The following is a 15143-nucleotide window of genomic DNA, read 5'->3' as shown; positions in this document are numbered from 1 at the left end:
TGCTGCGGGCATCGGGTACCTCCGGGCCCGGCAGGGTGTGAGCTGCGAGGAGATCGCCAGCCCTAGGCAGGCTGCTGAAGGGCCTGTGAAAAGCATATCGGCCGGGGCCTCTGGCCTCCGGCATCCCGCTCCCGCCGGCCGTTGCGTTGCTTTGGTCCTTCCTGGTGGGCTCTCCCCGTTTCTCTTTACGTGAGACTGGCTTAGCAGGTGGAATGGAGGTTACAGGAGACCCAGAGAACAGTCCCCTGTAGCCTCTCGTGCTGCAAACCTGATCTGTGATGAGGAACGAGATTCGCAATGGGCTTGGCCCCTTAAAGGGCTCTTAACATGTGTTTAGTTATCAGCTTTACATCATTTGCTCAAAAGCTGTGAGTTGGTGTTCTTGGAGCCCTTTTCTTACTATTTTTTTGTGCTCCTAATAACCTATAGGCATTTCATATTTATTCACAAACGGTAAGGTACTAACCCAGAATCATTCAGGATGATGGATATGTGATCATCAAATTGATATAGTCGGACCTTCAGAGTGAGCGGATGTACGACGCCAGACTTGGGATCCCTGCTGCTAAGCTGTTTTTAAGGACTTGACTTGAAGTGTTTATAAAACTGTTGTTTCAATTTTGGGGTAGTGCAGTTAGTAATGGGAAGAGAAGTGAACTCAAATCTTTAGTCTGCTTTTAGTGTTTGTGTATGACTCTCCATGATTGGATAAAGTGAAACTTTAAAACATTGTCATAAAAAATGCTGTGTTGTCAAATGCTGCTTTTTTAAAAAAATTGAAATGTTGATAGGCTCTTAATGGCTCTTAAAACTTACATTACGCATTAATGTTTCAGAAAATGCTCATGGTTCTATTTCAGATATCTCTAAACATTTCCTTAATGAACTGTTAGGTACTGTTGCAGTAATTACTTCTGATGGAAGAATGATTGTGGTGAGAATTGTATTTTTTTCACATCTTATTTTGCCCCCATAAAGACTTTCCATCATGGCAATAAAGAAACCATGCTAGGATACTATCACTTACATGTTCACACGTTTACAATTGTTTTTTTTTAAAGCTTTATGGCCATTGTTTTATATTGTATGATTTGAACAGTTACTGGTTGTTGCCTGTCAGCTTTGTCCTTTGATAAACTTGTGTGTGCAAATGCTTTGACTTTTTGTCAAATGGCCTTTTCTATAGGAATGCACAAGAAAATGCATTTCTTTTTCTGTTCAACAATTTGGTTTCCATCTAAAATGTCCTCTTTCTTCAGTAAGCTCTTCAACTTTCATGTTAAAACCATTCCTTCCATATGATTATAGAAAAACATCAGCTGATAATTGTTGAAGAATTTTTATGGGATTGTGTTTAAGCCTGAAAAGCTGAGGACTGGCAAACTATTATATATTAGACTGTATAATGTTTAGGGTTTATTGCTTCTGTGTTGTTTTTTTTTTTTTCTTGTATTCCTTTCTCTCCCCCCCTCTCCCCCCATCTTTTATTCTCTTGTGTTTTGAGTTTAACTTAATAGTATGATCTTTGCATGAGGATTATATCTTCCTGTCTGTCTGTACTTAGCTTTGTGCAGCCTCTGGAGAGAGGAAACGGTACTTTTAGCAGAAACATACTAGCTTCACCAAATCTTCTGTCTGGTTGGAGTCAGTCTGGTAAAACTTTGTATTGTGATACAAGATACTTTCTACCAAAAAGATTTGAATGGAATTGGTATACATGACTCATTGTTACGTGGTTAGATGGTATAAATGGGTATTATTACTGTTTGAATGATGGTGTCTTACGTGAGTTTAAATTTCTTAATCAATTACTGATGGTAAATTACACAAATCCAATATGCATTTCGAAAAATGATAACATAATTAAGTGTCACAGAAATTCATCCTTTTGTGTGTTTTGGAGGTGTTTTTGAATAATTTTGTGGAACCAAGTTAAATCTCCTTCAAAGAGACACCACTTAAAATCGCATGTTAAGAATGGTTTCCATACTGTCGACCAAAAAAATCTAATTTTTCTGTTCTTTGATTTATTTAATTACTTGATTTCTGGAAACTTCCATACAAGGAAGACTAAAATAGTGTAGAAATAGTAAAATTAGTTGTCTAGAGGGCCGTCGTTGGTACAAGAGAAACTTTACTTCTTTTTATGCTAAAGATTACTGTAGCTGTTAGCATGAACATTCAGTAGTAAACAGAGATACTTTTTTAAAATCAGTTAATTGCTTTTAAAGTTTCATTCTGCAGCTGTTTGTGTTTAAGCCTAACAATAAAACATAAGTAGAGCATCTGTTCTCTAGTACCTTAGTATTGCCACCTTGTTTAAGATATCCTTGGGAGCAAAGATGATAAGTCTGAAAGGTAATTGGAGTGCTTTTATTTTTATGCGTTTTTGCAGGGAACCCTCAAAGGTTTTGATCAGACCATTAACTTGATTTTGGATGAAAGCCATGAACGAGTGTTCAGTTCTTCACAAGGAGTTGAGCAAGTAGTGCTGGGATTATACATCGTAAGAGGTGATAATGTGTAAGTATAGCATATTCTTGTTTAAACCAATTAATAAAAATCTAGTGTGTGTGTATATATCTCATATATCTGTATACTTCTTGATAGTCCCAGACATCTTACGTATTTGTATCTGTGGGTAGCACTGATTGTACTATCAAAGCTGAGGCATATTAAATAGCAAATATCTGTGCTTCTGTTAGAGAAGTGATTGCATTGTAATGTTAAGATGTTGGTCTAGATTTACTGAGCTGTAAATTAACCAGCTCACGTACTGATAGCAATCTAGGAAGGGTCAGTATAAAGCTCAGCATTTTCCTTTCTTGGGTCTAGGCATTGTGTAGATGTTCTTTATTCCAATCTGTGAATGGCAGGATCCGTCGGCGGAGGAAAAGATAGAAGAATGAACAAAAGATGAGATAGAACTCGTATGCAACAAGTCAGCAACCTGGTATACAAGGTTAACTTTTAGCAGCATTTTTTTAGATGAGATTTTCACAGAGAACACTTTACAATCTGGCAAATGCATGCAGGTTCTGGCTTGACAGTGTAACGACTGGACAGTTGAAGCCAATGCAGTGACAGGTCAAAGGTGTGAGTTGATATTTGATGTAAAATGCCATGACAAAACGATAGTGAAAGCTTATTAAATGCAGAGAAAAGTAGCTGAGGTGCCAAACAGATGGGAGAGTTACAAGAGAAGTGGAAAGGCAGCCTGGTAAGTGGGCCTGCTAGGAAGATGATTTTTGCAGCAGCATTCTGAAACTGATGGCAAAAAATGAGATTATTTTTTATCACAACCAGAGAAAGAGCACGTCACAGTGATCAATGTGTGAGCCTGGATAGGAATTGGAATCTTCTAATTCTAATGGGTATTTCTGTACAAAGAAATGTCAAGACTTAGATTTATATCTAGGTGTGTTTATCTGACGTCATTGAGAAAGCTGATCATTTTGGAAGGCTTTCATCACTTGACTTAAGCTTTTCAGCAAAAATAAATGAATTGACAAACGTACAAAGGTAGGGCTAAGCATGCTACTCTAACAGTAACTTTTCATTCAAGTAGTACAAATGTGTATAAAAAGCCAAATAATTGTTTAATACTTCCGATAAGGATGCTGAATTTCAGTATGTTGCATGAATACAGAATTATTCCTTCTAATGAATATGTTTCCAAGTTTGTCAAGTTTACAAAAAAATAGAATACTTTCTATAAAAGGATGTGCTGAACACAGCTATAGAGGTAATTGTCTGCTGTGAAATCAGGAGTGGTATAAGGAGATGGGGAGATAACTGCTTCATTTAATGTCATCTAGCTTTTTCTGTTCTTGAAAAAGGAAGATAATCTGACAACAAGTTATGTATAAAGGTATTTCATTGCACACTGTAAAACTTAATTGTGGAACTCATTGCTGCAGGATGTAGCAAAGACCAAAAATATAAATTTGTTCAGAAAGCTATTGGATGGATTAATATAACATAGTTTCTGGTGGCTGTTAAGTCATTTCGTGGGTACAGCCACTAGCTCGTAAGTCTCTGAAGTGGTGAATAGAATGATATGCCAGCAAGATTAGACTCTTTGTTCTTATGTTCCTTCTGGGTTAGTTCTTATCCTGAGCTAGTATGACTTCTATTACCTTCACCTTCTTTTCTCTTTAAGGCAGTTTTACTGAGTCCACTAGTGTTTTAGTCCAGGTAAGTATTAACATAGCATAGCTGGAATACTATATATTCTCCCTTGGATAAATTAATAACGTTTCACTGGGCTGTGTTGAAGGAAATGGTCTTGCTTATCTGATGCCATATACACTTACAAATTGCTACAGTTAGACATTACTCTTGAAAAGCTATTCTCTCTCTAAAAGGTTTCCAGTTCTTGTTTCAGAGGCTAACCTACTGCCTAAAACAGACCAGTAGTATTTTGTTCTTATAACCTATATCTTTAAAAAAAAAACCAACCTTCCTTTAGACGCTACTTGTAGCCATCAAAATTTGAAGTTCAAAGGATAGAGCTCTGGAATTTAAAAAAAAAAAAAAAAGGGGGGGGGGAAGTCTTCACTAGCAAGTTAATTTTGTGGCTTTCCAGATTTGCACCAGGAGATTTCAACAAATGATAACCTGTTTTTTATTGCAGTGCTGTCATTGGTGAAATTGATGAAGAGACAGATTCAGCTCTTGACTTGGGGAATATTCGAGCAGAGCCTTTAAACTCAGTTGTGCATTGAAAAGGTGAAAATGCACAGGGACTTTGTAAATCTTTGGTTGTACAGACCTATTTAACAACGTGGATGATTTTTACAAATTGTGTTTGATTTGTTTAGTCACCAGTTTTTTATTATGAATATGTTGTAGTTTTGCATGTAAATTAAAGTTTCTACGTTTTACTAAAGATGCTTTCATTGAATTTCCTTTGGGGTTTCATGCTGCATAATTTCACTGTAAAATACATACTGGGAAATGCAAGCAATATCAGTGATAGTCCTGATACTGTGTATATATACCTCGTTCTTAAAATAAGATCTCATTCCTAAAGGTAAACTAAGGTTTTTTATGTTAACTCCGGATTATTTGGAGGTAGATTGTGTAACAGTCAATTTAACCATCTCTAAATGTAGTTCTGGCTCTAAGTAGAAAACTGGTTTTTGTGGTTTGGTTTTTTGTTTTTTTTTTTTTTTTTTGGTGTATGTAGTGTAGAAAGCAAGAATGTTAAAAGCTTTCACAGTCAAATTAATGACTTATGCGTGTAATAGGGTTTTTTGTTGTTTATCAAACATTGTTTTCTAGTCCCCAAGACTATAATAGAGGTGCAGGAGTTCTGAGTGCCTTAATGCTTGCAGACAAATTAAACTGGAGAAAGAAGGACTTTTGAGCAGGAACACAGAACCTAAACCAAATATACATGTTTATTTGAAGCCCATTAAATTCCAGACAAACTCATTCTCCGTCTTCTCCTCTTGGCAGCTATCGTGTTGCTCAAAATTTGGGTAAGATCTATAGAAAGAGAATTGTGTGTTTGCTAATGTGTAACCATTGTCTTGCTGGAGTGTAGTTTAGAAGACACAGGAGTACTTCATCTAGAGAAATTATTTTTGAATGAAATTTGCCATAATACTGAATGTAAGGATCAAATGTAACCATAATAGACCTCTTCCTATACACCAGCAACAGCCAAGTTAAGTGGGACAAGCTCTGTGCAGTATATTGTGTTTTAGGCCACATCCTGTTCGCTACCCAGCAGAAATACTGGTATGGTGGCAGCGAGAAGTTGTTGGTACTATTGGACAAAGTTGTTTTCCTTGTCCTCTAGTGTGCCAATAGCCGACCCACCCCCCCCCCCCCCCAAATGTGCTGTCAAAAAAAAGTTATTTTAATGTGCATATTTGGTGTTTATATTGATTTTAATATTAAGTGGGATTTGGTACTTTTCATTGCAAGTTCTCTGTCTGGAAACCAAATACATTTAACTGAATATATTTTTCTCCATGAAATCTGGCTCTCAATTCTTGTAGCTTCCAGCTTGTTTTCCGAGATTGTTCTTGGTGGTGCATGTGAAGCCCAGCAAACCTTTTTCTCCTTTATCCATCTTGTGACGTAGTAAAGTAATGTCTTGTAGTTTTCTGTCCACATTTTTGCAGGGAATTGCTGAGCAGGCATCAGATAAGGCAAATCTGGGTTTTTCTGTGATTACTGAAAGTCAGTAAAGTTTGGCTTTAATTCATTATGTCAAAAGAATTGACCAGTTTCATTAAACAGTCAACAAAATTGTGTATAACGAAAAGCCCTTTTGCTACTGAAACACTGATATCGGCACAAGAGTAAAGAAAGTGTAGAAAGCGCATTGTATTGATAAAGGACACATAAAGCAGATTATGTAAATGAGCTACTTTTAGGGCTCAGCAGAAAAAAACGCAATGGCAAAGAGAGTAGAATCAGGGTGACCTGATTTTAAATGCACTACTTAACCTTGGTTATCTTAGGAGAGTTGTAGTTGAAATACATAGGTTGAATACTTGTAGAAGCACTGGAATGACTAAGGAAATCTGTTGCTTTACAGCTGAGGAATTATGTTTGAAGCTGAGTTATGGAATGTTTAATGCATACGGAGACCATCTGCCTCGAGCACGTCATTGGCAATGCAACTCCTTGGTCCTGTGTTTGGTTGAGGACTTAAAATCTGATGAGCTGCTGATGTTAGTTGAAACTATTTTCTCTATCCTTAAGGTGATGATTTCATAAGCAAAGGTGTGGAACCAAGGTGGTGAAGCTGATCAGTAAAATCAAGGGAGTGACCAGATGAGAATTCTGAGTAGTTTATGAATTGCTGAAGCAGGAAGAACATGATCTGAAAAATAATAGTTTCACACAGTTAGGTGTTTAAAACACAGATTGCAAACCCTGTCGTCTTCCCTTCAGGTGAGTGACCTCAGCTCTTGCACGCACTCTTTCTGGACGTGTGAAATTGTGTGTGCAGGGTTGGGGGCGTTTACAGCTTAAAGAAGTTAAAATGTGTCACCACTCACAGGCTGACCTAAACTTGGGGCATTCTCCAAGGGATTGAGAAACGTAAGTTTAAACTCCCTTTCGGAAAAGGATGCTAACCAAACAGGCTGCACATAGCCCAAATGGGTTGATACGCAGTGCACTGTCAAATGGATTCTTCTGCAATGAGATAGGCAAAGGATGGCCAGCTCACACTTCTGATGGGGATTGTGGGCAGTAACTCAGCCTTGCCAAGACGAAGCCTGCTCAGAAGCAAAGTTCTGTCTAAAACCTTAAAACTGGCAGCTGTGGAGTTTGCTTAACCTTCATGCTTAGACAGCAGCAACGTAAAGCTTTTCGAAGTTGTTATTTTTGGCTTACACTCAAATTCTCTTTCAATTTCTGCACCAAATTTTGCTTCAATTTGATGCCGTTGGTTTTGGTCTGGATTTGACCAAAACCTTTTCTGGATGGACGGGCGAAGGGACGAAAGCCAGGAGACCCAGTCAGAAGGGGTTTCTTGAAATCGATTCTAGGGCCCGATATGCCATTAAAAATTATAAGATGAAATTATAACCTTGTGATCTTATAGGAGCTCTAATCTATAGTGGATAACTAGGTCCCTGTAAGTATATGGTGGAGAGAAAGCACTCAGGGAAGCAGTAGTTGGTGCAGGAAGTTGAATTATAACTAGTCTGAAACAGTATTTTTATTGAATCAAACCTGTTGTGCAGCCCAGCTAAAAAACGTCACCAATGACAGTTAATTTTTTTATATCATTAATTTACTTCCATGAAATTAATATCATTAATTTACTTCCATGAAATGAATCAAAGTAGGAAAAATAAATGGGACTGAAACCAGACAGTGGACACAGAGTGATGGCCTTGTATTAGTCATTCTGAAAAAGAAAGCTAGAGAATGTTAGTCCCCCGAGGAGGAGGAGTCTAGGCTCAGCAAGTGTGAAGGCTGTGTATGTGTCTTGACTCTGGGTGAACCCACACTGCAGCTAGTGTAGCAAAACTGTTGAAAGTAGTAAAGAGGTAAAACATAGAGGAAATGAGGAAGTAGAGCTGAATTTTTGAGAGGAAAAGTTACCATCTCCTCAGATGCTGAGAAAGTACCAAAGAAGACCGGGGTGGGAAAAGCACCACAGATGATCATGGTGCTGAGCAGCGGTATGCCAGTCGGTGTGTGCCAGCTGGCTGGGGCGAAGGTTCTCCTTGCTGTTTCCCACTAATCATCCAGAGGTAGCAAAGCAAATGTCTCCTAGGAGATGAGGAGTAATATTGTCTGCAAAAAGCCTTTGCTTTATTCTTGCTGGAGGGAAAAGTACTCCCAACAAAAAAAGAGTAACTCCCTTTTCAGACCTGAAGGCACTCCCAGTGAGTTCTGACCACTGTGGCCGTATGACTGTCAGCTGGTGCCTCAGGGTACGTGAAGAGCCCTGCTGAGCTAGGAAAAAGGAGTTGTAGTCCACAGTGTTCTTGGAAACTGTCTTTTCTTGCAAAGAGCCTAGATTAAAGATCCAATAAATAACAGGTGATGTTCAGTAAAATCCAATGTGTCCTTGCGGAGTAATAAACCCATTTTACAAAAATGAGCAGGGCAGAGAAAGGTGATGCTAAGGACAAAAGGAAGTAACACTGAATTGGAGGTAATTGTCATCTTCCATTAAGTTTCCTGCATTGCCCCAGGTTGGTCACTTCCTCCTTTTGTTTGTTTAATAGAGATCTTGGAGTGAAAGGACAAGTCTTGACTAGTACTGGAAAAGGATGCCTCCAGTGAAGTGACTGAGCTGGCTCATAAAGAGATTAATTAAATTCATTTGGTGTGCATGAAGTAATGTGGAAGCCATCTTCTGTGGTCCAAGGGCAACTTCCCTAACTGCAATCCATGTGAAGTGCCTCCATGTCCACTTCACATATTTGCAATCAAAGTTCTTCAAATATTACATGGCCTACAGGCAGGTTACTGGATTGAAAGAACATGGATTCTGTTTTGAGGACTTACTCCGACAGTGGAGAATTTCTGTACAACTCAACCTTCACTGTCAGCTATAGCCTGTTATCCTTAGTCCCTGGAGTTAGTGTTTATCCTCCAATCCATTTTATAAGTAAAGCAGCAGAGAGACATACCAAACACACTGTGCTAGAGCTGAAGATAAAACATGGGTGGGTGGTTTGACAGATTTATCTCATGGTCATCGCCATACTGCTTTCATAGCGAATGTACCAGATCTATGCTTGAGTAGGTGCTTTGTACCTGTGGTAACATAATTCCACCTCTTCTGCTGCGTGAAGCTGCACTCTGCTGAGAATTTTATTCTGCAGATTCCTACAGAAATGATCCTAAATACCAGGGTTGTGTTCTCAGTGCATTGGTAAGAGAGGATTTAATTTATTCCACAGTTTACATGACAAATACCAAGCCATGAGCTGTTGTTCCTTTAGGAATTAAATGACAATGACCATGAAGGTGCTTCTCAAGAAGGTAGAAGCCCCAGTTGGAGACACTCGGAAACTACGAATGTGATTCACGTTAGTGAAGCATCAAGATGCTTTGTGCTTGCTAGTTATATTTGGTCTATGGTACTTAGGAAAATGTCTGTCTCTTTTGCATCTTCAAGCTGCAGGTTTAGGAGTCATGATGCCAACCGAAGAAAGCACAAGGCAAGGAGACGGACAATACTAACTGTCTCAATTTTTGGCACCTGTGTATGCAACTCTACTAAATTTTACTAACTGTGTTCTTATTTCTGCTTTGCAGCTGGGGAAACTGCAGTTTAGTGATTAGAACCATGAAACTAAGTCTGTGGATTTTTTTTTTTAAGGGGAAGCGAGTTCCTCAGTCACAGTAAAGATCCAGAAAAGCTGCGTTACATCAGTCGGTCTTCGCTTCCCTGTTGCTTAAATAATAAGGCATACTTCATGTATCAGGTATTCACAGACAAAAAACCACGAAACCCAGATGCGCCAGAAGGTGGTGTCGGTACAGACCAAGCCTTGAGGCGAGAGAGGGAAAACTGGTACCAGGCTTAGGTTAAAAACATGACAAGATAGTAAAGAGCCAGGCATTTACCCTGGAAATCCTGTTCCAGATAGCCTCTTCCAGCGTGCTACATTCTGTCTCAGGGTCCTTTTCAGGGGCCTGTTTTTTTACAGTAATTTTTACAGTAATGGCAGAAATGCTGACATTTCTTCCAGTAGCAGCATTTTCCCTGAAGAAAATAAAAGCTCCACCGACGAAGGTAGAAATCAAAGCCGAAAACATAATAGCATTCAGGCTTTTGCCAAGAACTACTTGCTAGCACTAAAAGCCTGACCTTATCTAGGCGGTAATATCTTCCTTCCTGGAGCCTTGCAGCACGTTCCAGGAACTCTGGAACTTGCGTTGAACAGCGTGCTGCTGCCGTGCAGCCTTACATCGTTAACAGTGCCACTGAATGCCAAGAAATTTCATTCCATGCTGAACTTCTTGCCTGCTACTTGCACTGTTAGATAAAAGGTGTTTGTTACTGGAGGGAGCACAAGGGCACGTGCATGTACCAGTTTTGTCCCCTAAAACATCTTGAATGGTTATCCCGCCATCTGCTTTTTGTTTTATACTCTAGATTTAATCTTATTTTTGCTTTGGTGTCGATTTTTCCAGCAGTGATGATTACAGTGCTCTGCATAGAAACTGGAGTGGAAATTATACAGGGGGAGAAATAGAAGAAGCTGGATTTGAAGTAGTGAAATCCATAAAAAATTGAAGTAAGCAGGATAGAAACCGGTTGAATGTGGACAAAGTTAGGTTTTACAGCAGTGCTCATAGCAAAGTTTTCTTTAGCACGGATACAATTATTGTGCATGTCATTCATATTGTGAGAAACACTGAGAAACTGTGAGAAAACATTGTCTACTCAGAAATATTTTAAGGCACTAGAATTTCATATGGAAGCTTCCTATCCTAAAATGTTATTTTTTAATTATGGTTCTTGCTTTAGATTTTTGTTCTAAAATCTTTGGGAATTCTCACTTGTATAATTTCAGACTTCAACTCTGCTTATGATGCAGCTGGACACCTATATGCAGATGAACGCTGTGATGTTTCTGCAAACTGTCCGACCAGAGTTGCTGGTGGCATATGGCAAGGACCTGCAGTATTTTGCCCTGATGGGACATGCAGGTGACGCAGTGTTCTCAGACACAGGGGATAGATTGCTAAAATTGCATTCAAGGCAACATGTATGCAAAAGACCAGGAAAAAACAGGCAGCAATAGAAACCCTAGCTCTTTACAACCGTTTCAAACTCAGTTTATAGCATTTCCAAGGAATAAAAGCACTTCTTGCCAACCGCCACCGAAGTACCACTGCATCTATACCATTTCATCTGTACAGACCGGATTTACGGGAGTTCTCTTTTGCAGCGCGTTGCGGTGCTGAACAGAAGCCAGGGCAGGAAGTGATTATGGCTAAGGAGCTGATGCTGATTGAAAATGTGTGATGCTGCGGAGGAAATATCACACAATAGAACCTCAGTTAGTTTGGAAAGAGATTTCAAAAACAGGGCACATTAAGATGTAAACAGTCAATAGGACCGGGGCCCGCCTTTCTCCTAACAATCAGATCATTAGCAGTAGGAGCGTGCAGAATGATTTCCATGATTAAACTGCAAGTGCAAAGTGCGTGAAAGCGCGTGCTCATCAATGCCGAACGGAAACGGCCTTCTTGCTTTTTGCCGTGTTTCTTCTACTGCTTGTCCTAACTCATCCTGGATACAAGAGTCAGGCGTAAGTGCAGCTTAAATCTAGGAAGTGCAAATGCTCAGGGTCTTTGAAAAGGCAGGCACAGATGTACCCAGAGTGATGTCGGAGGCGCAGTCCTTCCTTGCTGGCCCTTCATCATCTCGGGCCTTTAAGCAGCTGAGCATTATTTATGGAATCACTGAAGTTTCCATGGGCCACCTGAGCCTTAGTTACTTAATGAAGCGAGAAACTTCTAAGATGACAAAGGTTCTACTACAGCACCAAGAAAGGCTTAATCAGTGAAGGTAATCTGAATGTAAAGAAGTATAGATAAGTTGCAAAAGCCAGTGATCCATCATTTTTCCCTGCATTTCTGGAACATATTTTTCTCTGCTCCTGTCTGCATGCCCAGAACATCTACACATCTTGTCTTCCATGTCCAAAATGAAAGCTGATTTTTCTCACAGTGACTTGGGCCCCTCATGTGACAGATGGTAAAATGCAGGTGCAGGATTTTGTTTCAGGAATAAAGTTGAAAAGCAATATAGCCAATCATTTATAGAGAGGAGATTAAATTCAGCCCATGTTCAAAGTAACTTCTTCCTTGCCCCAAAATAGATGGGTAAAAAAGAATCCCAAATATGTCCTTTTCTTGATTGAAGGAGGCTCAGCTCCATTGTGGATGTCAAGAAACACACCAGGTTTTAAAGCCCAGCTCCTCTGAAATATTGGTGCATTTCCAGGATACAGCCCTGCAACTCTTGAAAATCAGAGGACAGCATAAAACAATTCAAGTTTATTAACAGTAAATACAAAGACACATTGATGATCAGGTTGGTCTGAAGAATTGTGTGGAAAAGGGAGCCGGAATGGGCCTGTGTGATTCAGGATTTCTTGGTAGTTTCTGCTGGGGCTACCTAGCTGCTGTGAAAGGACTGTTAGCTTTGTACTGATTTTTTTTTCCCTTGATGTTCTAGGAATATGTGAGCATGATCCTGTTTCATGACGAGCCATTGAAGAGGAGCATTTGAGTTGGATAATAACTGTCTATTCATTCTTGCAACAGGGAATGTAGTTGTGTGCACAGGATTTTGATAATACAACTGGAGACAAAAAGTGACTTTTCTCTACGGCTATGGCGATGGGCACTTCAGCAGCAAGAAGGTGACTGGCAGTAGTGTCCATGTAGATGCCATGAGTATTTATAAATGTGAAGGAGGCATTTTTTTTTGTTTACAAAGGTGCCTAGAGCTCCATTCTACATAGAGGCACTGTTATAGACGTCTGGGGATGGGCCTATGAGGTGGGAGCAGAATTTGTACTCCGTTTCTACAGTTAAAACAGAAATGGCAAGAGAAGGTAAAAAGTGAAAATTGTCCTTGTCATTTGTGATACACACCTGTGCTCATAAGGCCTGACTAGTACGTTGTCCAAATTATCCTGAATAAATGATGCACTGTGCTGCTTGCCTGTGTAACAGTCACTGTCCTTGTTGTGCTTATAGCAGTGATTAAATTAATAGCAATAATAATTAATCATTAATAATTCATCGTAGTTAACAGGTAGTAGAATGATCAGCTATTATAGTAACCCCAGCTAAAGTAGTGTGTAAGCTTAGGGAAAGGTGGTGCTATCAATTAAAAGCAATTTGCATATTCAAGGTTGACAGTGTCAAGAAATATCGTTATCAGCTTGATTTGCAAGTGCAAACAGTGAACACCATCTGCTACTGGCGATGTGTAACCAAAGGGCGAGAGGAGGCATGAGTCAAACTGATGGTACAGTAGAGGCTGAGTAACTGGTCGTCAACCCCTGGTCCAGGGGGCCTTTTCTAGGTGTCACGCAGTCACGCAATACCTCCCAGCCCCTGCAGATTGTGCTGGTGTGCTTCAGGCTGTTATTTAAAGAGGTCTGTTGTAATGATGATTCTCACAGTCTTCTCAAACTAGCTGTACAATAGGCATGCAAAGACATTATAATTATAAGCAGATTAAGAAGCAGTCTTTCACACTGCTATTTCTTTAAGCATTCTGCATTGTTAATCTGTTTCAGAAGTTAAAAGAAATCAGCGAGCAAACAGCAACATTAGGTTAACAGATGCTGGGATGAGGAAAGATTGGGACAGCCTCAAAAAGTGTAAATTGACACTGGCCAAAGGTCGTCTTGCCACTTGTTTTGGGTTTTATGGGTAGATCATGGGTACAAGCGACACAGGGGTGAGAAACGTGGCCCCTGTGCAGGCTTGAAGGCACTTGAGGCATTGAGGAGTTAAGTGTTGGGTTATGTGGTTTTTTTAATCACAAAAGCTCCTCTGCTTGAGGATGGTGGTGGTGGGGAGGAAGGGACACTGGGATAAAACCCTGCTCCAGCTGCACCCAGGCCCATCACAGGAGCCATCAGCCCATCCAAGGCCCATCTACACCAGCCCAGGGGAGCAGAGAAGCCCAAGGATGGGCGGGAACCCAAATTAGGGACTCAGAGGAGGGGACTTGCTGTCTGGGCCACTCCCAGGAGAGCCTCAGCCCCATGGTCTAGGTGTGAAACCATCAAGATGAGACAACAGCTCAGCTATGGGGCAGACTGAGTGTCTGCTTGGCTGCTGGAGGGATCCACATTGTACACACCTATATCTAGATATCTATGGGTACAGACATATCTATATGCGTATACATATCTTTGTACCGTCCCCGTCAGGCTACTGGACTTGGCAGCTTGCTCACAATAAGTACCGAGTAGCCGGATTGCCCCATTAGGATGACCTGTAAACAAGTAAATGATCTTCCAGACAAAAGAAGAGCCCCTAACGGGGCTGAAGATGTGCTCGATCCTCTTGTAGGATAGCGTACCTAAATCAGAGAGTTCAAGGCAATAAGAAATGAGGTTTGTGACAGGAGTCTGGGGCAACTGGATGAGTTGGTGCCGCTGAGGAGAAAAGCTGATTGACTCACTGTCGGTTCAGCTTTGTATCAAGCGTGTGCCTCATGAACACTGTGGGCTGATGTCCTGGCCTGGCCCATCCCCGCGGCCCTGCCCAGCCATCCTGGAGTTGTGTCTGACCCTGGTCACCCTCACAAGGCCTCATGCTGAGGCTTTCTCTGGTGATGGCAGACTCAGAAAGGAACAGTTTTTTGCCCTGTGTATCTGGAATGGCCTCAGACTCCAGTTTCTCCAACAATCTAATTTGACCTTTCAGGACTGAATCAAGACCATTCATCTTTCTTCTTACTCATACCATGTAAGACATCAGGCATGTGGAAGAAATATTGCTTAATTTGAAAGGATGGGAACACAGGAACTATAATATGAATAAAATTCTAGGAACACAGGAACTATAATATGAATAAAATTCTAAAATATGCTGAAAAGCAGCCAATGGCTGGAGCTGAGAGGGTTGGAGAGGAGACTGGAGACTGTGTGTTGCATTACAAAGGA

The 15143-nt window shown here is 40.3% G+C and overlaps 1 protein-coding gene across 1 annotated transcript; it reads left to right on the top strand.

The window, feature by feature from the left end:
- Positions 1–817: 817 nt before the first annotated feature.
- On the top strand, positions 818–4891 carry LSM8 (LSM8 homolog, U6 small nuclear RNA associated (S. cerevisiae)). Its single transcript, XM_009324054.1, has 3 exons — positions 818–934; positions 2396–2523; positions 4637–4891. Exons 1-3 carry the CDS (start codon positions 926–928, stop codon positions 4725–4727), a joined length of 228 nt encoding a protein of 75 aa, XP_009322329.1. The 5' UTR covers positions 818–925; the 3' UTR covers positions 4728–4891.
- The last annotated feature ends 10252 nt before the right edge of the window (positions 4892–15143 follow it).

The sequence above is a fragment of the Pygoscelis adeliae genome, unplaced genomic scaffold (assembly GCF_000699105.1).
Source record: "Pygoscelis adeliae isolate BGI_AS28 unplaced genomic scaffold, ASM69910v1 Scaffold24, whole genome shotgun sequence".
Lineage (NCBI taxonomy): Eukaryota > Metazoa > Chordata > Aves > Sphenisciformes > Spheniscidae > Pygoscelis > Pygoscelis adeliae.
The sequence above is the reverse complement of the archived record's forward strand: the minus strand, read 5'-3'. Positions and strand labels throughout refer to the sequence as shown.

Coding starts and splice junctions, on each gene's coding strand:
- LSM8 (XM_009324054.1), top strand. Junction 2,524..4,636: donor ATCGTAAGAGGTGATAATGT/GTAAGTATAGCA, acceptor TTTTTATTGCAG/TGCTGTCATTGGTGAAATTG.